Genomic DNA, 22344 nt, shown 5'->3' with positions numbered 1-22344 from the left:
CTTGTTGGCCAATTGTATACGGTTTGCAAGTATTACGTGAAATGGGAGAGAGTAGGGATGGTGTGAACCTCTGAAAGGTTCAGGTTCGTGTGAACGCGAACCTTTTTGAAAGGTTCTGTGTGAACGCGGACGTGAACCTCATGACGTCTCGTGAGGTCATATTGCTAATTACAGCCCTATCTTTTAATGAAGTGGATAGCCTATATTAATGTACACCAGTGGTTCTCAACCTTTTTCACTTCGCGGACCGGTAAAATTTTAAAAAATGTCTGGCGGACCGGTGCACTTCGAAAAATGAAATGAAGCCAAAATGTAAAGTATGCAACCGTTTTTTGCAATTATATGGTGCTAGAGAGTGACATTTAAAGGGTTTCGATCGTAATTAATTATCTTCATGATAACATCCATGTGATTTTGTGGTAGTCAGTCTGCAGACTCGAGGTAAAATTGTCTTATCCAGATAAACGTGCTACCGCCGAGAGTCGTTTACAGTCTTTCGCGCCGAAGGCCGTGGGTTTAACCGACCACGCCAACTCGAACCAAGCACCAAGTCGAACCAAGCACCTTGCCGTGCTACCTTACTCATTGCCCACTTCAGACGCATACGCTACTCTAGCAACTACGAATACAATGTGTGCCGGAGGAAAACACCTTACAGCAACTATACCGGCCATCCGGAAATCCGGGCCGCAAAAGCACTTCGTTAGCCCACCCCAAAAACGTTGGTGTTGAACCCCCACATGGAGATAAGCTAAACTTCCGGGGGATTCACCCCCAGACCCTACAGTTCGGTGAATGTTTTCACCTGTACTTGTGAGCACATTCATTCTACTCGGCGTAAGCAGAGAGTTTATGTAGCTTAATCGCGGCAATACCGAATATTATCGATCATTCATGACTGAATCGGTTTTCTCGCTGCCGAATTTTTTGCACACCCTTCGGAGTTCCATGTTAGCCTATACTTCATTAGGGGTTGGTACGTCGTGGCGCGGTAATGGCTGACGCCGCAATGCCTATTTCTATAAATCATGCGTACGTCTCGGAGAAGGGCACCTAATAAGCAAGACATTTAGTGACACTAAATCGCGCAAAGCGCGAAAAGAAATCGAAAAATGTTGGAAAAGGTTTCAGAAAAATACGCTATGATTTAGGTTCATTTGCAAAATAATTTTGGGCACTTTCAAGCTCGACCCCTCTCCAATTGGGTGGTTTTGGGTGCCCCAGATACGATCCTACACAAAATGAATGAATCGAAAACGAATGATCGCGCAAACTGCGCTGTATAGCGATGAGTCAGCTCGTACCTGTTCTGTACTTGTCGCTCGCCAAATAACACGTCTTGAACGTCAAGTTAAATCGAACATGTTTCAAGCCCTAATGTTACCTCACGAACTTCTTAATTATTTTAAAAATTGATGTTTTATTTATTCTATCAATGGACAAGCTTTCAACATTGCATCTTGAAATTGAAGTATAAAATTGTATTATACCTCGCGGACCGGCAGGAATGCCGTCGCGGACCGGCACCGGTCCGCGGACCGGCGGTTGAGAACCACTGATGTACACGATACCTAGCGATGACTCGGGCCACATAATGCCACAATGCTGAAGTAGGCTACATATTTGCGTTTTAAACGTCGCTAAATGTATCAACTGAGGCAATCAAATGATATAATAATCCCATAAAATCAATATCTTCCGACGCTTTGCCGACAATTTCGACGAGGACTTGCCAGGGAATGTAAGCTTACGTCTTAAAAGTCTAGGCCAGACCAGACAATGCATTCGGCGTCTGGTTATTGCTACATTGATATTGAGCAAAGTGTAAAACAGGTTTCTATACTTGCTACTGATTAGGGATGGTGTGAACGTGAGGTTCACGTTCGCGTTCTGTGTGTGAACCTCAGAAATTTAGAGGTTCGCGTTCACAACAGAACCTTGGTAGGTTCTGCACTGTGAACCTTTTTCATATATTGCAATTTTCACTTCATTATAACATCATTGGTTCAAATTTATTGCATTTGAACTGCGGGCCACTCCATGCATGGCGCTGGCAGCATTCAAAATCAACACTAAACGAGCATACACCTTGACAATCTCAAATGTTTTACTTGCTTTGTTACAAAAGTTTGCTCGAATTATCCAGTTTTCCGTTTGTGAATATTTAGTGACTCTCTGCCGTGAGTTTGACCCGCAATCACACAACATCACGAGCGAAATACGTAGTCAGCGAAGGATACTTATTCAACCAATCAATAAGATTGATATCGTTTTCTGATATAAAAATTCGAGAAGGCGTATGGGGTCACTCTGGACTTCATATCTTTACTGTATCATTAATATCGGTAGCAAATATAGAAACCCATTTTACACTCTGATCAATATCAATGTAGCAATACTCATAGACACTGAATACATTGTCCGGTCTGGCCTAGACCGATAAGGGATAAGCGTATATTCCCTATGGTAAGTCCTCGTCGACATTGTTGGCAAAGCGACGAAAGATATTGATTTTATGGTAGGATTATATATCCTTTGATTGCCTCAGTTGATACATTTAGCGACGTTTAAAACACCAATAAGTACTTCAGAATTGTTGCATTATGTGGCCCAAGTCGTCGCTAGGTATCGTCTACATTAATATAGGCTATCACTTCATTGAAAGATAGGGTTGGAATTAGCAATATGACGTCACGTGACGTCATGAGGTTCACGTTCGTGTTCACACAGAACCTTTTAAAAAGGTTCGCGTTCACACGAACCTGAACCTTTCAGGGGTTCACACCATCCCTACTACTGATATTACCTCACAAGTTATACAGCTGTAGCCAACACCTCAATCGCACGGATTTGGTTTTAATGATACAGTAAACCCGCTATATTTGTTACATCAGAAAACGATGTCAATCTCATTTATTGGTTGGATATGCATCATTCGCTGACTACATGTAGTGTATTTCGCTCGTGATGTCGTGTGATTGCGGGTCAATACCACAGCAGAGAGTCACTAAATATTCACAACCGGAAAGCTGGATATTTCGAGCAAACAAAGCAAGTAAAATTTTTGAGATTGTCAAGGTGCATGGTCGTTTAGTGTTGATATTTTTAAGCTGCCAGCGCCGTGCATAGAGTGGTCCGCAGTTGAAATGCAATAAATTCGAACCAAAGATGTAATAATGAAGTGAAAATTGAAATATATGAAAAAGGTTCACAGTGCAGAACCTATCAAGGTTCTATTGTGAACGTGAACCTCCAAATTTACGAGGTTCACACACAGAACGCGAACGTGAACCTCACGTTCACACCATCCCTAGGAGAGAGGATAAAAACGTGATTTCGTTGCACATGTCGATATGACGAGCACGAGCCGAGAAATTCCATCTTATCGTTGCTATGATTCGGATAAGCAAATACTCGTTCTTTCGTGATAGTTCTTTAATCGGGCCGCGAAATTGGACAATGTTATTGAGTATGCATGCTAATTGGAATTCATTACTGCGCATCATCGTCATTCACTCCAGTAAGGATTTTCGAGCGTAAATAGCCTAGCTAGGGGATGGCAGAAGAGTAGCCCAAAACCCCATGGTATTTTAGGTTGGAGACAAATTACTGATTTGATGCGCGATTTCAAATTTGTAATCATCTGTTTCGTTAATTCATTCTTGATGTCTGCTTGATACTCTAGTATTCCCGGATTTTCGCGCACTGTGACTTGTAAATGTGCAATGTGCATACTGCATAGTTTAATTCGTTATGGGCATGGCGCAATGTGCATGGCACAGTGTTTAATTCGATTATTCGATTTGTTTCAACCGGAAAATATTATCTTCAGATAATCAGACTGGTAACGAGTGCACCAATATTAGGCTTATCATACGTCCTCTTTTAAGAGGATTTGTCCTCTTTTTTGACTTTTTTGAAAGTGTCCTCGCCTACGCCCTACGCCCTTTTGTCCTCTTTTTTGAGATTTTGTCCTCTTTTTTGAAATTTTAGGTCAGATTTAGAGCAAATTGCGAGTGATATGACGCAAATTAGCACAGAAGTGAAGCTCCAGCGGGTATTTCGGAGTGAAAAACGGTGATTTTAGCTCTGAGCGAAAAGATGACTTTTTTTTTTTTTTTTTTTTAGTCATCCACCTGGCAATGTGGAGAGAAAAACGGTATTTTGAGCTATGAGCGGAAAAGATGACCTTTTTTTCGTTTTAGTCAACCGATCACAAAGTGGGAAAAATTCACCGGTTTTTGAGAGTTCTACTCCGGTTTTGCAAGTTGCAAATTTCTGAAAAAGTGTCCTCGTTTTAGATTTCCAAAATATGGTAAGCCCAGTGTTGGGATGACTCGAGTCATGACTTGACTCGAGTTAGACTCGAGTCACCTTTTCGTATGACTTGACTTGACTCGAGTCACTTTGCTAAAATGACTTGACTTGACTTGACTCGCCGTGTCAGAAATGTGGATTGACTCGTGACTCGGAGCAAAATTCACGAGTCAATTTCAAGTCATCAAGTAATCGGTGTCGATAAAAATCACTGTTTCTTGCATATGGTCGAATTGTTCGCGAAACGCTAGCGTAACCCGTGGGAGTGAGTAATCATTCAATAATTCAATGATTAAATGAGCCACCATTGTTCTCTCACAAATATATTGACCGCAAACGAAGTCATCGAAGCTTACAGCTTACGTTGTCGTAAACTTATGGTAAAATAATTTAACAGCAAAATGTCTATTTCTGTTCTTACCTTAACCAAGCCTCTTGTTTTATTGATATTGAATTCGAATATAGTTTATATAGTTCTCAATCATTGGCGCAGGCTCGAATTGTATCAAATCAATTTGAAAGAGGGTAATGTATTGCATCTTGTCAATTCGTTTCTCTATTCTCTATTCTGCTGCGAACTATACACTGAGGCTATGCAATTACCCATGTAGTTTAACAGTTCTACATATATGTGAGCGATACAGCGTGTATATTTAACTTTTCATTCGTTCATCGGTTCAGAATCAATGACTACTCAATCTGCATTTCAGACAGCTAAATCAATGCAATAACGTAATCATGCCCCATACTTCGAAAAGGCAACTTGAATTGTGACTTGACTCGTGACTTGACTTGACTTGACTCGACTTGACTCGAGTCACCTCCAAAAATCGGGTGACTTGACTTGACTCGAGTCACTTTCGAAAATTGATTGACTTGACTTGACTCGAGTCAAAATGTGCAGTGACTCGAAATGACTCGTGACTCGAAGGTACTGACTTGGTCCCAACACTGGGTAAGCCTAACCAATATCGAACGTCAAACCATTGGCCAAATCGAATTTCTCTTGACCACGTTGTTATATCCGCCCATATTGCTCTTACTACAGTTACAGTTGAATAATAATCGCACATTTAAAAATTGAATTGAGCTGTATGGCTTAATGTTAACGAATACAGTGCCAGTGTTAAAACGCCGCACCAGAATTGTAATGCTGTACACAGCAATGGCACGGAGTTAGTGCGTTCTAGTGCAACTATGATGTTATCGACAATTGACAAGTATTCATTATGTCGTCACAAGCCGGTACGGCGGCACCTATGTTCTCCTTGCTGCATCCGATGTTACTGACGGGTGACAGACTCTAGATTACTATAGATAACTAACCTACGGGTAAATTAGTAATCTATATAGACCAGGCGTGGCCAACCTTTTCGGCTAAAGGGCCACATGAAATTGACGAACGAGTGCGCTGCCCACTAGCCGTGCCAGGCGCGTAAAATTTTCGAAGTTAATATTATTATTATTTGGGTATATTGCGGGTGGACGGTATACCGCCCACTGCGCTCAGTTTGCAAGGACAGGACTATTTGGCATCTGGACATATCGATATAGAGGATTTCCGCTAATATACGACAATCATTTTGTGCCTACATTTCATCGCCGAGAGAGAGAGTCTTTATTTTCATCCAACCAAAATATACATAACACACGACAGTGGTGGTGGTACAGAAAATATGCTTGCACAGTATTCGGTATTAGGTAGGAATGAACGATAAGACCATGAAGGTCATCACACCAGCATCAAACAGGTACACTTGACTTTAAACAGTCTGGCTAACGATCTTTCTGCGAGCGCAAACGCGAAAATACTTTATCTCGTAATTACGAATATAGTTAGACTCAATCGGCTAAATCAGGCGTTTTTTCATTTTCAGGTGGGGGTAGGCTACAAAGAAAGAAATCGTGTGACAATTAAACACGCGAAGCGGGAAGAAACATTTTACTATACTATTTTAGTTTATTGTAATGTACGACGATTTACTAAAAATGTGACTGGACCCTGGATCTGCCAATGCGTAAAAACGGATATTTTAGTCATCAACATCCCAAGTGTTGCGGCCAGACTAATCATATTTTTGGTTGGCCTTGCCAGAGCAATTCAATTTCGATAATATAACAGGATTTCGATATTATAATGGGAGATTAGCTCGCGGGCTACTCAAAACCTTCTCGCTGTTCACATATGGCCCGCACCCCGCGGGTTGCCCACTCCTGCGATATAGACAGACTCCTTCGATAGTTTTCAGAGCCGGAGCCGGAGCTGGAGCCGTAGCAGTGGTGATAATGCGGCCCCGGAGCTGGAGCCGGAAGTAATGTATGATAGAAGAAAGCGCCGGAGCGGGAGCAGTTAAAATTTACGGCTGCTCCAATGCCCTGCTAGTACATCCCTTTCCCGGCACCGGACTGCATCAACCACCTTTCTCATGTTCGTCATGTTATCGATGAGTTGATGTAAACGCACGTTTTCATAACATAATATTTTGATGATCAAAATTATTCGGATTGCAATATATTTCCAGGTTCAATATTTTTCAAATATGGGTCGCGTGAATAAGTGGATGGTTGCTAACACTTTAAATGATACCACCATAATAATTAACGCATTAGCTGCTGCGGTCCACGTTATGCAGTTTTCCGAATCTTCATCTCGGTGAATCGCAGATTTATCCTGCCAGCTGCGCCATACCATCTCATGTTCTCGAATAATCCATTGATATATAAATAGCTGCAGTAAACATACCACCATCCACCGTCAATAGATGCACCGTGATAATCATCAATTGCACAATTGCCAGAACTCCAACCATCATGATCCGCATCTCGAGTTGTAAATTCTCTGTTGTTATTGTACATGAATCCACTGCCACTCATGTTTCCAGAATACCCACCAACGTCTAATCTGTAGTTGTCGTGACTCGAGCCAATCCTGAACGTACTGCAAGGGAAATCGAGAGTCATCCAGCCAGTTTATCTGCAAGCAATGCGTAATCGATATGTGGAAAATGAAAAATCAACTCCGATATATACCAATACTTTTTCACTGTGCCACAAGTCATTTGAACATATTATAATGATTTGTTATTTTGTGCAGATGTTATGTCCTTTGATTTTTGATTTGATAAACATAATATTAACAAGAAGGTCATTGTCTCATAACGGTGGGTTTTAGTTACTGACGGATAGATTCGAAGCATGTGACTGCAGGACTGTTCAGTTTTCCCCTAGATCAGTGGTCTCAAACACGCGACCCGCGAGAACAATTTTGTGCGGTCGCGTCGGCATTTGGGATTTTCAAGTATTGGAGAATCTTTACCTGGCACATATCATATTTCTGATTTGAGAGCTTAAAATTCATTTTTAAACTACTCCAAAAACCTGAAACTACTCATCAAACTTCGCTATCACAGCACTTTTAAAAGATACCATGCAATGGAAGATCAGATATAAAGATGTCACATTACCGGATCACGATGATAAAATATGACCCGCTGATTATTCGTGACTGAAAATTGTGATTTGGACTTGGGCGCGACCTTTCTAATAATTACTCGAACTCGGACTGATTGGTTGATAAAATAAAATTGACTCGAGTTAAGACGGGTTAAACGTTAAAATCAGAGAAGGAGTTGTGACTGAAAACGTCGTGACTTGGTACCATCACGGGACGCAACATATACTATCAAAATGTCATGAAGAATAGTAATATATCAAAAAGTCGTTGCTTGCGTTGCGTAGCGTTTAGCTATCTGTGCAGGTCCGTATGACAACCATTGGCATATTGTTACCCCCTTGATGTCTAGTTAGTTAGTTGCATCATGCGCCAGTTTGGGTCTCTTTATCGATGATATTATCGCCAATTGAAGGTGAGTAGGAGTACGCTCCACAGCTGTAACAACAATGGATTCTTCGGCGATCGGACATTTGTATTACAATCGCACAATTATTATATTTAAGTTGCTGTTGATCTGTTTCAATATTCGAATGCTGATTCAATTTGACTTTGGTAATGACATGATCAATAGCCTACTTACAAGGAGCAGTGTTGAGATCAAGTCACTACCTTCGAGTCACGAGTCATCTCGAGTCATTGCAGATTTTGACTCGAGTCAAGTCAATTCAATCGATTTTCAAAGGTGACTCGAGTCAAGTCAAGTCACTCGTTTTTTGGAAGTGACTCGAGTCAAGTCGAGTCAAGTCAAGTCAAGTCACGAGTCAAGTCAAAATTCTAGTCAAATTGAATTTTCGAAGTATGAGTGATGATTCAAAGCCAATACATTTTGCTAGTTGTGTGAAAGATAGATTAATTGATCATTTATCTTGAATCAAGTAACAAATATCTAGGTAAATATACATGTAAAAAGACGTTGTATCCCTCGCGCACTATTAAAACTGCTAATAAAATACGCGAGTAACTGTACAGCTTCATGCTACAGTCAGTTATTATCAGCCAAAATATAGGACCTAATGCGAAGCTTCGATAAGTTGAAACAAATTGATGCGATACAATAGCCTGTACTACCCATATCTACACGACAGTGAGAATATAAACGCACAGATCGTATTTGTTTGATTTAAATAATAACGGTTGGTAAATGTGAGCACTGCGCAACGTAAGCATTGTGCCGCCTAAGAAACAGAGGCACATTGCTATTTAGATCAATCTTCTACTACTACTTCGACAACGTAAGCTGTGATCGTTTCGTTTGCGGTCAGTTTATTTGTGATGTAACAATGGAGGATTAGTGTAACGTAGAATCGTTGAATGACTGGTTGCTCTCACAAGTGACACCGGCGCATATGGAGAAATACGAACATACACAAGATACAGCGATGTATTTGACACTGTTTACTTTATGACTTGAAATTGACTCGTAAATTTTACTCCGAGTCACGAGTCAATGCACATTTTCGAAGCTCCGAGTCAAGTCAAGTCAAGTCAAGTCATTTTTCCAAAGTGACTCGAGTCAAGTCAAGTCATACGAAAAAGGTGACTCGAGTCATCCCAACACTGACAAGAAGTATGCCAAAACTCGAATTAGGCTACACTGCTCAAATGCTTTGATATCCGATCAATATTTGTTACGTTGTAAAATATTAACCTATGGTCGTGGTACGTGAAATATCCGCTAAATGTTTATATGACACGTCCAATATGTATTTAGAGCAGTGTTTTTTGGACCTTGTCGCTAGTGCTCCCCAAGGGGCGATATGGATTTTTAAGGGGGCGAAAACGCTCAGGGATCGGTATGGGGGGCGCTGAAGAAAAATGTTGTCGCGGTAGAGGGTGCAGTAGGGACATATGATTGTATAGTACAACAACAGTTCTATAGCCTGTATCCCTGAGTTCTTATTGCAAATTAACATTCGACAAAATCAGTCAAATCTCGAACTTTTTCGTCGCTCTACGCGCAAAATATATGCCGACAATGTTTGCAAAATGTTTCCATGTAGGCAGTGGGTTTATTATTATAATTCATGAAAAATTAATGGCGAGTACGCTACCTCACGTTAATATCCACAAAATGTTTCGAACTAGGTATTTTATCTCGCAGCTAACAGCGTGTCGAAATCGACGAAAGAGGCACTGTTACTCTTTAAGAGTAAGAGCCCTTTGTACATTAAAGAAGCTTTGAAGCTTTGTGATCGAAATGATTATAACTAAATATATTTGTATTTGAGAGCTGCAGAATTAAATCTTCAGAATATTTCTTCATCGTATCATAAAGGATGACACTGTTTAGTGTTTTGACCCTCAACCTTACATGAACGTAATATAAAATGGGTTGCTTTGTTTGGAATACATTAATGCTGTAGTTAATCGACCAGCAGATGGTATGAGCCCGGCCCGATGGTTGTTATAACAACCTTGATTCGATCCCGAATATAGCACATAGAATTATCATAGCGTTAATCAATCGAGTGGTCCTCGGGCGCGATTCAAGCTATTTCCAATACTGAATTCCCAACCTGAAAAAACTGACCGTACTTCGAATTCCTACCCCTTGTCTTTACTACCGTCCTTAAAATATGCGGGGCGCCATACCCCGGCAATTTTCGTATGGGGCGCTGCATGAAAAAGGGTATAACCACTGATTTAACCTATGCCTACTATCCCGATGGCAGTTCAACAAAGTGATTAATAAAAACCAGAAAATGCATTATCATTAATTTTGTGCCCGAAATTTTCGAAGACACCCCTTCCATCAGCTCTATGATCAAGTGGGCTGAGAATGGATAAATACTTGAAAATAATATATAAAAGAACCAATATTATCAACGAAATTAATTTTCTAAGTGGAAAATTTTTACACTGCATGCGCCACTAGAAACGCAATCCCGATAACTTTTCCTGGCATTTAATCGCGATTTTGGTGCATAATATATAGTAACCCTGCCGAGGAGCGCTACTTCTACAATCAGAAACTTTTATACTCAAATCAGTGATGGCACAGAATACCACACGGGTTTTCCGCGGTGCGAAGTTCCCAGTAGCCAATTTTTTCATGAGTATATGACGTCCAGATTGGCCATGACGATTCTCCGCCGGAAAGCGGCTTATGCTATATATGTAATCAATACACGACCGTTTATAGCAAAAGGGTCACCCCTGGATTACGCCTAATATACGGAATCAGTGTGTTATGTGGTCAGGAGTGAACGAGTTTCGAGTAAACATTAAAAGGGTGTATCAAGACGAAAAAAATTGCAGAGCACTGATATAGTAACTGCAAATACACTCATACGCACTGTTCCCTCTAAGCTGCGCACGTGCGCAAATGCGCAGTGCTGGCACGGCCTCTGCGCACAAAAAATCTGAAGTGATGACCTTTTTCAGTCGCTACGCACTGTTGTCAAAGGGTCTGCGCAGTGAGTTGGTGAGTGTGCGCAGACGCGTCAAAAATTAGATGGAATATTGCATACGCTTAATGAAAAGAATTGAATCACTTTAATTTTTCGAGAGGGTTTCTAGAAGAAAGAAATCTAGATAGCCGCTCGAAGCGCGAATAAATACAGGTTAATCACTTATCGTCATATCACTAAATGCAACCAGAATGTTGGCAATCCCAACGGATAGTTTGATGGTGTGGATGGTTATGACGGTTGATGAGAGAATTGTCAAATATGAAATGCGGACTGTACACGGAGCAATAACTATGAATTGCAGGTAAATCGCGTAGAGCGCGAAAAAAATTTTCATTCGAACGGAGCTTCGCGCTCCCCTTCGGATGGTTTCACACCTCCCTGTTTGAGAACCACTGGGTTAAATCAATGTAAAATACTCCACTTTGTGTTGATTTACAACGATTTACGGAAATGTGAGGGATGGTCCATTTACCTGATGGCTACGCCAATGCGTCGACATTGTTGATTTGCAAGTCACCAACTTCCCGAATGTCTTGGTCATGCTAATGAAGCTAATCAAAGTTTTGATTGCTAAATTACGTGAGGCAAGACGTGGCTACGCAGAAGTTGGCCACCCTGCTTCCATATCTCATGGGACGTCATGGAATAATCACAAGATCACTTGATACCATATACTTAGTTTACCCTTTCCCAAGTTTGTTTTTGTTCTCTCCTGTCGGGGTGAAACTCCATCGCAGAACCAGCCAACCGCAGCTATACCTCATCAACAAATCATACAGTCACCTGTATTTTGCAGTATAATGTGCTCCATCTCTTGCAATCATATCGATTCTCAACTCGCGGCTTCCAGAATTAGTGAGTTGGTGTAACTTTTCCAGACCTGCAGTAGAAAGCAAATGTAACAAATATAGTTCCGACTTTTTGACAACGATGAAGTCTATTTTAAAAAATTAACGAATCAATTCAAAATCGCACCAGTTGCAGTTGATTCCAGAAACCAGCGACGCTATTTGGGTACTGGGTATATGGGCTATTCTTTACATTGCACAATATGAGAAAGTGCGAGTGACGCGAATGGTTGAACAACACCGTCACGATCAATGGAAGCTGGTTCGATCCCGATTTTGCCTGTCTCCAACGTGTTGGACGTTAATCTGGTAGAGCCTACGCACTGCCGATCTCACTATGACTGAAGTGAGTTTTAAAAGCGCAGACGGAAAGTGCTTGCACCCAACATAAAGGTATCGGAAGCGGATACATGGAAACGTGCGAGAATCTGAATGGGGGGGCGCGCTTGGATGGATTCATGCAAGAACATTATCAACTCAAAGATCAGGGAGGAACATAGCAGGATCACCGTCATTGTGTACAACGTTTTCTACAATGTTTTCTACATGTCGCGAAGCGCGATTTATTTTACGATATTCGCCCTTAAATATTACATTAACAGCAGAATATTTTTCATGTACAATCCACTTACCACTAACCGCTTATTTCAATTTTTAGTTTACGACGAAATATAAATAGAGATGTGAGTAAGCCAACCGTATGTTGGTATATGTAGCTAGTACTAGAAGTGGGCCGTGCTACGTCGGCAGCTATGGAATAATAGTGTGTGGCCTGGTGTAAATAGGTTGACCATATTTTGAGATCCTAAAAAGAGGACACTTTTTGTAAATTCTGAAAACTCCAACAAAACTGGCGATTTCAAAGATTTTTCGACCGATAGTACTGTGTTGACTAAAAAAAGTTCATCACCTTGACTCGGCTCTCGATTTACCCGATGTTTTACGAAACTCTGGCGTTCGCTGACTCGGAGTCGCCTTTTTTGCGTGATTTTAAGCCTTTTCAGAGTAAAAGAGGACGAATTCCAAAAAACTGACATTTAGGCGTCCTCCGAGGACACTTTCAATTTATTGAAGAAAGAGGACAAATCCTCTTGAAAGAGGACGTATGGTGATCCAGGTGTAAATGACTACAGTAGTCGACAAACACCATGAATACCCCAAACAAACAAACAAAGTACTATACCAGGAGTCATCCGATCGGGGAGATGGAATCCATTACCCATTTGCGTTGCAATAAAATCTTCATTCTGATGCTGCGGTTGTAGTGCAACGACAACATGACAGCTTAGCGTATTTTGCAATTACTAGTAAATTCTATTTATGAATAGATTTAGTAAGATTTCTTACCAAGCCACAATTCTCCATTTGTCTTCCCAAATCCGTCCCTGTAATCGCTCCAATTCCGATCGAAATCCAGGCTTCCGTCCATTCTCCTCTGGAACACCTGACAAAAGAGGTTCCAAGTCATGAGGTTTCGAATCACAAGTCAATTTTACTTTAATAGTTTTGACCCGAGTCAAGTCGAGTCATTTTCAATTCGTTACCCAGTCAAGTGCAAGTTCCAGTCAGGGAGCAAACAGTCGAATCGGAGTCATAGTGTGGACCTGGACACTCGAGTCCGATTCCAAGTCATGGAGTTCACTGGTCATTATCAAGTTCACGTCAGGTTCAACACACTTTTGTGAAACTCTTAGGTGAATCATTACAGCCCTGTATCTCGGTATCCCTTTTACAGGCTAGTGATATCGTAATGCCCATAGCTTTGACGTGAAAAATACTTCGCACGGAACTCACAATCCAGTTTCCTCGTTCCAATCTCGATCTTACTTCACCGATATTTTCCAATCCAACGTTTGCTCCAAGAGCTTAAAACAGATAATTGTTTTTCTCATTTTATCATACTGTCCAGATGATTGGAATTGTCTTATGAATAGGCTACCTAATTCGACCCTTCTGTCAATGAGCTCCTCGATAGCAGTCATGTTCACGACTCCTTCTGGTCCCGGTGGTCCGACAGGTCCAGCAATACCACTGGGACCGACAGCACCTGGTCTTCCTATTGGACCAATCGGACCGGGGGGTCCACGGCTTCCTGTAGCTCCAGCCTTTCCTACTCTAATCGGACTGTCAACGCTGATAGTGTCCGCGCTATCGCACCAGCGCTCGCATTGTTGGCAGACTATCGATTTAAACGAGGTAGCCCCAAAACTTGGAGTAGCGTCCATTTTTTGGCTCATAGCGAGCATAAAAAGCATATTGAGTACTTTCATCTGATAGCAATATAGTTTACATGAGAATATGATGAAAAAAGGCAAACTACATCCCGAGTGCTCAATCTACATGCAGGCATACGAGTCTTTCGAGAGGCCGCCAATGCGATTTCAAAATTCTGGAAAATGAATAGGAGGAGTTTGAAAGAAGTGAAAATGTGAGTATATAAAAGTTTAAACAAACTGAAATCAAGAATCCATTTCGGGAATCACGATAGTCTGTCTACACCAGGAGGTCTTATATATACTGGGATCTTATATATACCAGGGACTGTGTACTCGTTGAAGGTTCGCGGACTAGTTTTCAGGGGTCCGTAGAAGGCAAATTGAAATCGTATAGAATATGCCAAAAGCTGAGTACATAAATTTTGGATTTACGGCAAATCCGTTGATTCATGAATCCAACGGGTAGGAATTAGATGATCATCACGGCAGTAGGAGTAGGGTTGTCGATAGTAATCAGCAGATTTTGTAATTCACGAATGAGAGCCCGGATATGAGGATTTGACCTAATAAATAGGCAGTTTTCTGTTATCACCAATATGATTCTGAGATTCAGTCTCATTCCTAAACGCTTTATTGTCGGGAGGATATATTTTCCTGTTTGTTTGTTTTTTAAATTAAAGACCCACTCTAGGTTTGGTAATGTGAATGCTGTAAGCCAAAAGTGACAGCAACCTGTTTGGAATTGGTATGGAGCAGAGTTGGATCAATTACATTATTTCAGTTCAATTACAATTACAATTACAATTACTTCCATGCATGTTTCAATTACATTACAATTACAATTACAATTACTCCATGCTAAAAATATCAAATTACAATTACAATTACAATTACTCCTTGCACGCTTCAATTACATTACAATTACAATTACAATTGCTGCTGTTGAACATGTAATTGAATAATCATAAATTCAACCATGCTCCTTGACAACCGTAGCGTCGTAATTAACAACAATTCAAGTATTCATGTTTCATTCATAATACGCAAATACCCGGTAATTAATAAAAGAAAAACGTTTTCGAACTATTCCAGTACGCAGTATGTCGTTGAAAAAAGTATTATATTATTGGATTTGCGTATATAGTATATAATTAAAGAAATAATATTATTTTCATCGAGGGACGTAGGAATTAGGATGAGGGGTGAAAACAAAACCGTGCTTTGTCAGATAAGACGATATATAATATCCGGTGGTCTGGTTAGTTAGCCAGACGAAGTAACGATGCAGCATCGTGATCTGAAATCGTATTGTAGATTGCCAACCCACGGATAGATGCGCAAGATGTGAGTCACGGATGAATGCACCGACAAACGTACTGCAGAGCCGGCTAAAACCAGCCAACTTTGTAGTCCTAGAGCTGGCGATTCAAGCGTCCAAATTTGATGCATCTGGTCTTTATCGTAAGCTATTGATGCACTAATTCCGAAAGTACAAATTAAAATCTCGTCAGGGCAATGTAACTGCTCCAAAATAGCCGTTTAAGGCCGACTGTTCTGAAAAGTGAGAGCGCCGCAGCAGCATGACCACAACAATGACCAATTACTCCCAGCGATTGTTCAGAACAATGCCGATTCCCAGACTTTCACGACTATTTTGGGATGGTACCATTGCCTAGAAATATACTTTTATTGCGGAATCAGTGCGACACTAGCTTTCGATTAGGTCCATACATATCAAATTTCGACGCTTGGATCGCCCTATTTCTTGTCGCATTCTTTTTCTATACTATCTTCTTTACTTTCATTCAGTGTGCATGCCTCCTCTTTACATCGCCTAGGCCAAGGTGGGTGTCAGATTCCATAGACTACTCCTTGTCGCTTCGACATCTTCCTGTCTTTTCATTGTATCGCATTTTTGTGGTGTATTGAACTGATAAAATTGCTAATAAACCAATGATGATGATGATGAAGCTATGGGACTATCAATTCTGCTGCTTTTAGCCGGCTCAGCAGTTCGCTTCTCGGCGTATTCAATCGTGAGTCACGTGTTGCGAATCCATCCGTTGGTTAGTAATCTAATAATTGTATACAATGGCAGCCGAGGCCAGCATAGCGGTAAAAATAAAAAACTTCGCCCGCAAGGGCGCAGTCAAGGGCTTCCGCGAATGGATCCACCAAATTCCTTGTCGATATTTAAAGAGAATGCATTATAAGTCAATTATTTTATGTTGTGCTTGTCAGGTCTCAATAGCAATTTAATGTAATTGAAATTGTAATTGAGCAAAATTTTTGTCAAATTACAATTACAATTACACAAAATAAAAATGCTTCAATTACAATTACATTACAATTACATTGAAATATGTAATTAATTACATTCAATTACATTACAAATTACAATTGATCCAACTCTGGTATGGAGTAACATGATGGTTGCATACCGGTAATCAGGCCTGTTTTGGGACGACTCTATTCTATATCCAATAAAAGTAGTTAACTATAGTGTTACACGTTGAATTATATGTGGCACGCCGAGCTGACCGTGTGTGTTCGTATACTGTTGACACATGGCACTACCTGTCACTCGTAGTTTTCCTGTTTTCTTGATTTCTATGCACCCGACATTATAACCAGCATATGTTGGTGGCCAGGCATCAACCACACGTTATAGTAGCCGGCGCTTTAAAATGAAGCTTCAACTGATCTGATACTTGGTTGCCGGGTTCGCATGCCTCAGAAATGAGTCGCCGACAGAATTCGGGGTCCTTACTGTAAGATTAATTGGTATTTAATATTCGTCTTCGCGATTCCAAGAGTACGCAAACGACCGCATTGGAGTCGAGACCCCTAGGTTTGGAACCCCTGCTTTATAATTACTAGTAGTGCCAAGTCAGTGACATCGTCATCAAATTCCGGAAAGATGTTTTTTTAATGTGCGAAAACGCAATTATTTACAGGAGCCAAAACGCCAATGCAAAACCACTCTATGCAAGTTATATAGAGATTGTATGGTTTCAAAAAGAACACAATGAAAATATTCGTGCTCGTCCAGTTGTATAACTTATAATGCTATAGGTCCCCGGCTTCTGTAGAAACCCGTACGATGATGGCATGATAACGAGCAAAATTCCAGCGTACGCATTTACAGTTCTACTTTTTTTCTGCCCCACAACACATACTCAGGGCAAACGCCGCGTCACGTCTAAAACAAGGGGTGAGGGCATACAAACGAGTCAGTTTATAGCGTTGTGACTAGGTTCGAGCCACTGTTTTACATCCGTATTGTATGCAATCGGCCTCTAATCGTATTTTGCCATTTCCATTATTTGCGAATACGGATGTTGCCAGAATATCGCCCCTATCATTCGTAATATTATATATTATGTATACGCTTCGTAATGAATCATTCCACGAGTAAAAAAACGTCTGTATTTGGCGGTAACATCCTGGCATCATTTGGCTGGTGCCGCCCGCGAGCGATCAAAATGTTTCAATCCGAGCCGCGACCCAAATTGAGTTTGACACCTGTGGAATAAATTGATTCATTGACTTTGAAAACTTTACGACTAGAAAAGAAATGTGCTGATAGAAATAATTAAATAAGTATTATGGTCACCGTTATTTTTCGCGGCTCATTTCCAACATGTTTTAAACAAAGTGTTTTAAAACACCGTTTGTTTTAAATACAACTCTAATTTCAATGAAGCAAAATTTACTCGCATATATCAGCATTCCAGATATTAGGATAAATGATATTGTTTAAAGTCAATATTATTTCGAATAAGAGAGAAAAGATAAGCGCTGTTGTGTGTCGTTACAACAGTCGTGTTAAAAAAAGAAGCATTGCTATTTTACGTCCTGTCCATCGGACCCATTCAAATTATTCTGAGAAATCATTATAATGTTAGATTCCGTACCCTGGCGTGTATCAATGCTTGCTGGGTACCGGGTTCTCCATGGTGCACAAATATTTGAATTGCACCAATGCACATGTCTACACGCCATTTTCCTTCATTTTAAGACCTTTAAAATATCTTTACGCGCTGTCAGACACGCACACTAATCGTCTTACATATGGTTATTGAAAGCTGTCAAACAAAACTGCTTTGCCAAATTAGAACGTGCTCACAATATGATTTTCTAATAATCTAATTCGAAAGTTGCAGAAACCTAATCGATTCAAAATGGCTGATTGTAATCGGAAGGACAGGGGTCAAGAAGAATTAACGCTAATTTCGTATCAGTGATCCCCGTTGCTCATCCCTGTCTATTTTTACATATCTACGCTCCCCTATTCATAACCAACAGTTGAAGAAAAAATCCAAATATAAGACTGTATGTCTGCATATTTAGTCGGCGATTATATACCTTCAATCTACCTCGGTTCGAGTGGTAATGGCTTCGACAAACGATAGCTGTTTTATCGCCTTTACGTTAGCCTAATATCTATTTATCACGCATCCCATCCATATTTATCCAGGTCTACGTCTGGCCAATTGAACTCCTTGAAGGCCGTACATTTCAAAAGCGAACACTAAACATTGACGTTGATAGCCTACTTTCTCAGCGAGATTATTGCAAATCATTTTCGGAAATCTTGCAACAAGTTTACGCCAACTCCGTGTACTGTTTATCCTTGTCACAAGTAATTTCTTTCCAACTATATCACGAATACATCACTATCACCATTTTGGAATACTTCCGTTTTTGTTTCTCATGGCTGTTAAAACCATGTAGTTCTGAGCTTTTTAATGGAGAAATTACATGTTGGGGCCATCGAGTTGCCTCTACTTTCATTTCCTTTGCCTTTCCCAAGCAATGAATCGAATTCACCAAATGCCAAGGATATATTTATAGGCAATCGACATTCAAGATGTATGGAGCATTAAACTCGATGAATCAAGAATTAGCATCAGAAAATAAGACGCTACGATAGGTGCTGTTCAGCGGAAATTACCAATTCCTTGCTCCGCGTATCCAAGATTCAAAAGCGTCGTTGCTCCGCGTATCCCAGATTCAAAAGCTTTGAGGATATAATACAATTACATATACTTAACTCATGCCGTGAGCTGTGAGGAGCATACGGTGCGTAACGATAAAAGTTTCGCAATTAGTACCCCGATGTTTTTTCGTGTCGTGCTGGTGCGGTATTACAAACTGTCGCATCGTACATTAATTTGGTACCTTTATTTTACACTGCAACACATAGCTGTGCTAATCGACCATATTTATGCATAACAATGTAGTCCTGTTTAAAGATGATTTTTGTCCGTTTATGACGGGGTCGGAAGCCTTTTTCGTCAAAGGAGCCATATTTACCTTATTTTTTCAGTTGTCAATGTAAATCCACTGTGACTTCACAACTAAAGATTCGTGACGTAATGACAAAACAACAACAAAAATATGTTTTAAACAAAGGCCATGTTTTAAACATGTTTGTTTTAAATTGATTTTTGTTTTGAATGCAACCCTAATTATAACAGAGGTGATCAGTAACGAAGTACTTCTACTTTTTCGAAGTATTCAAAGTAGTTTTCCTCTACTTCTAGTACTTACTCAAGTAGATCTTTTTTCGCTTCTTCTACCTCGTATTATTTTGTGAACTACTTACTTACTTTTCGCTTTTTTCAGTCTGTCAAGTAGAAGTAGTTTATTCCCCCAATAAGAAAGATAGCCTAAGGAATTTCGGGGCTGTTTTCACGTATTAGCAACTTTTAATTTTCATAAAAGTCATGTAATACGCAGAATTTTCGTTGCGCTCCGCGCTCAGTAGATATGGAGTGAGAAATATGTTTTAACGAAAGTATCGCTGAATATAATTTAGATGCCGGGTTTCGTGGTTTGGTTCACCCCGCATTGTCGCCTATACCAAATATTTCATCACAGTAAGTATGGTCCGCCATAACGTTTGAAACTATCGTTTCGCAATCTAGCAATCATATATTATACCTAGCAGCTCATGACGTGTCCTTATCTGGAAAAGTGGACTTTGACTTGTTTTAGACCTGTTTTAGCAGACCACCACCATTGAAAATTTCTGGACAAAAGACGCGAAATCTATTTTTCGCTTTTTAGAAGTAGCATTTGTATTTTTCTTTCAATTACGAGTATTTTACGTTGAGTTCTAATTATAGTTTCAGTTCTTTTGTCTGGAAAACATACATGTTTTAGTATAAAAGCAAGTGTATAGTAATGCATAATGTTTTCCGAGAGTAAAGCCATACACTATATGGCATTTTTTACGATCTGCCGTATTTTTAATTACCGTATACTAATCGTGAAAAGTGTTAAAGCCGTATCCGGCACAACTTCTTACGTATTGCTCTTCGACTGAACTAAGGCCCTTATAATTATGGGGGCGGGCGCCATACCATAATATTCTCTAAAACGGGGTGTTCGAGTAAACAAAGAGTAAGTATCGCATTTCCACATCAATACTATCATTTGCATCGCATGATGTGGACGACTGCTTATTCTGTCAATAATTGACACCTCCAGGGATGCATCAATATGAATCAAGCTCTCTACACCTCCGCCTACGTCAATTTGCAGCTTTTGACAATCCATGCGAACGATCGTTTTCACAACTACTTACTTACTTGAGTAGATTTAACGTCAGTCAAGTCTACTTCTACTTCAAGTAGTTTTAGGTTGCTTATGAAAGGAGAACTTCTACTCGTACTTGCGTAGATTTTATTCGTCGCTACTTCATCTTCTACTTCAGTAGCTTTCTTGACTACTTTGACCACCTCTGAATTATAACCACATTTGCGAAATGTGAAACAGAAGTTTTTAAAATAGAAAATCATAGCGCCTCCAGGAAGCGAACTCATATCAGCTATAATTTTGTTAGCAAGTCGATATGCTACACCACGGCCGAATGCGGTCTGATTATACTTCTAAACCAATATGAGCATTTATTCGCGCGATAGGCCTATATAGTTTCACCAGGTGAATATATAAAAGTATATATGCATATGTCGAAAAATAAAATAAAATCAGCATCCACGGATAGCATGGAGAAGAAAATATGGTGGTGCAGCCTAGACGACCTTATTTAAAGGTCGTATCGCATCTCCATCGTCGAGACATCTCGTTGGTGCAGGCGAAAATAAATCTGATCGATCCCTCTCTTCTCTTCCAATCCTAATCGAGACCTGCATTTAAGTTTTGAAACCAATGATTGAATACTGGCAAAGTGGCAATGACTCAAATCACATTAAAAATTGCATCTCCCGTTCAAAATCCCCAATCATGGTAGATATTTGTCACCAATCATTGTTTTCTAAATCTAACTCCATATAGTCATTACTCATTACCAGAGGTGGTCAGCAACGAAGTACTTCTACTTTTTCGAAGTACTCAAGTAGTTTTCCTCTACTTCTGGTACTTACTCAAGTAGATCTGATTTTCGCTACCTCTACTTCGTAATATTTTGTGATATACTTTCTTACTTTTCGCTATTTTCAGTTTGTCAAGTAGAAGTAGTTCAATCTTCCAATAAGGAAGATAACCTGAGAAATTTCTTGGCTGTTTTCACGTATCAGTATCAACATTTAATTTTTATAAAAGTTGAGTAAAGCCAAGAATTTTCGTCGCGCTTCGCGCGCAGATTGATACAGTGTGATCGGTATGATTTCACGTAAGTATCGGTGAATATAATTTAGGTGGCGGGTTGGCGTGGTTCCCTTCACACCACATTGTCGCCCTTCGCTCATATGAAATAATTCATCACAGTATATATGGCTCGTAATATCGTTTGAAACTGATGTTTCGCAATCTAGCATTTACTTGTTATATCGTAATCTAGCATGTCCATGGCGTGTCCTAATCTGGAAAAGTGGACTCCGACTTTTTTTTAGTTTTAGAGCTGTTTTAGCATACCACCTTTGAAACTTTCTAGACTAAAGGCATGGAATACATGTTCCACTTTCAGAAGTAGTATTTATATTTCACTTTAAATTCCCAGCATCATATACTTTGAGTTATAATTGTTATCAGTTCTTTTGTCTGGATAACATACATGTTGAAGTATTAAAGCAGTGGTTCCCAACCGGGGAGGAATTCCCCCTTGGGGGAAATTTTGCAATTTTTAG

The 22344-nt window shown here is 40.1% G+C and overlaps 2 protein-coding genes across 3 annotated transcripts in view; one reads left to right on the top strand and one right to left on the bottom strand.

Annotated features, from left to right (window-relative positions):
- The window catches only part of LOC145440738 (ryncolin-1-like), a 154862-nt gene extending 140528 nt beyond the window's left edge, over window positions 1–14334 (bottom strand). The window contains exons 1-5 of one of the 2 annotated variants that reach the window (XM_080318480.1): window positions 13972–14333; window positions 13827–13897; window positions 13380–13476; window positions 11968–12064; window positions 6724–7255 (exon numbers count right to left, since the gene is read on the bottom strand). In XM_080318480.1, coding sequence (XP_080174606.1) covers window positions 6943–7255; window positions 11968–12064; window positions 13380–13476; window positions 13827–13897; window positions 13972–14302 — 909 coding nt within the window. In that variant the 5' untranslated portion in view covers window positions 14303–14333 and the 3' untranslated portion in view covers window positions 6724–6942. Of the gene's footprint in view, window positions 1–6723; window positions 7256–11967; window positions 12065–13379; window positions 13477–13826; window positions 13898–13971 lie in introns of those variants that run through there. The other variant, XM_080318479.1, reaches the window with a different exon arrangement.
- Window positions 1–22344, top strand: part of LOC145440732 (WD repeat domain phosphoinositide-interacting protein 2-like) — a 227720-nt gene that overhangs the window by 159639 nt on the left and 45737 nt on the right. The window lies entirely within an intron of this gene.

This window comes from Botryllus schlosseri, chromosome 6 (assembly GCF_051294905.1).
Source record: "Botryllus schlosseri isolate E-star chromosome 6, Bs_hap1, whole genome shotgun sequence".
NCBI lineage: Eukaryota > Metazoa > Chordata > Ascidiacea > Stolidobranchia > Styelidae > Botryllus > Botryllus schlosseri.
Note: the sequence above shows the minus strand (reverse complement) of the source record. Positions and strands in the feature narration are given on the sequence as shown.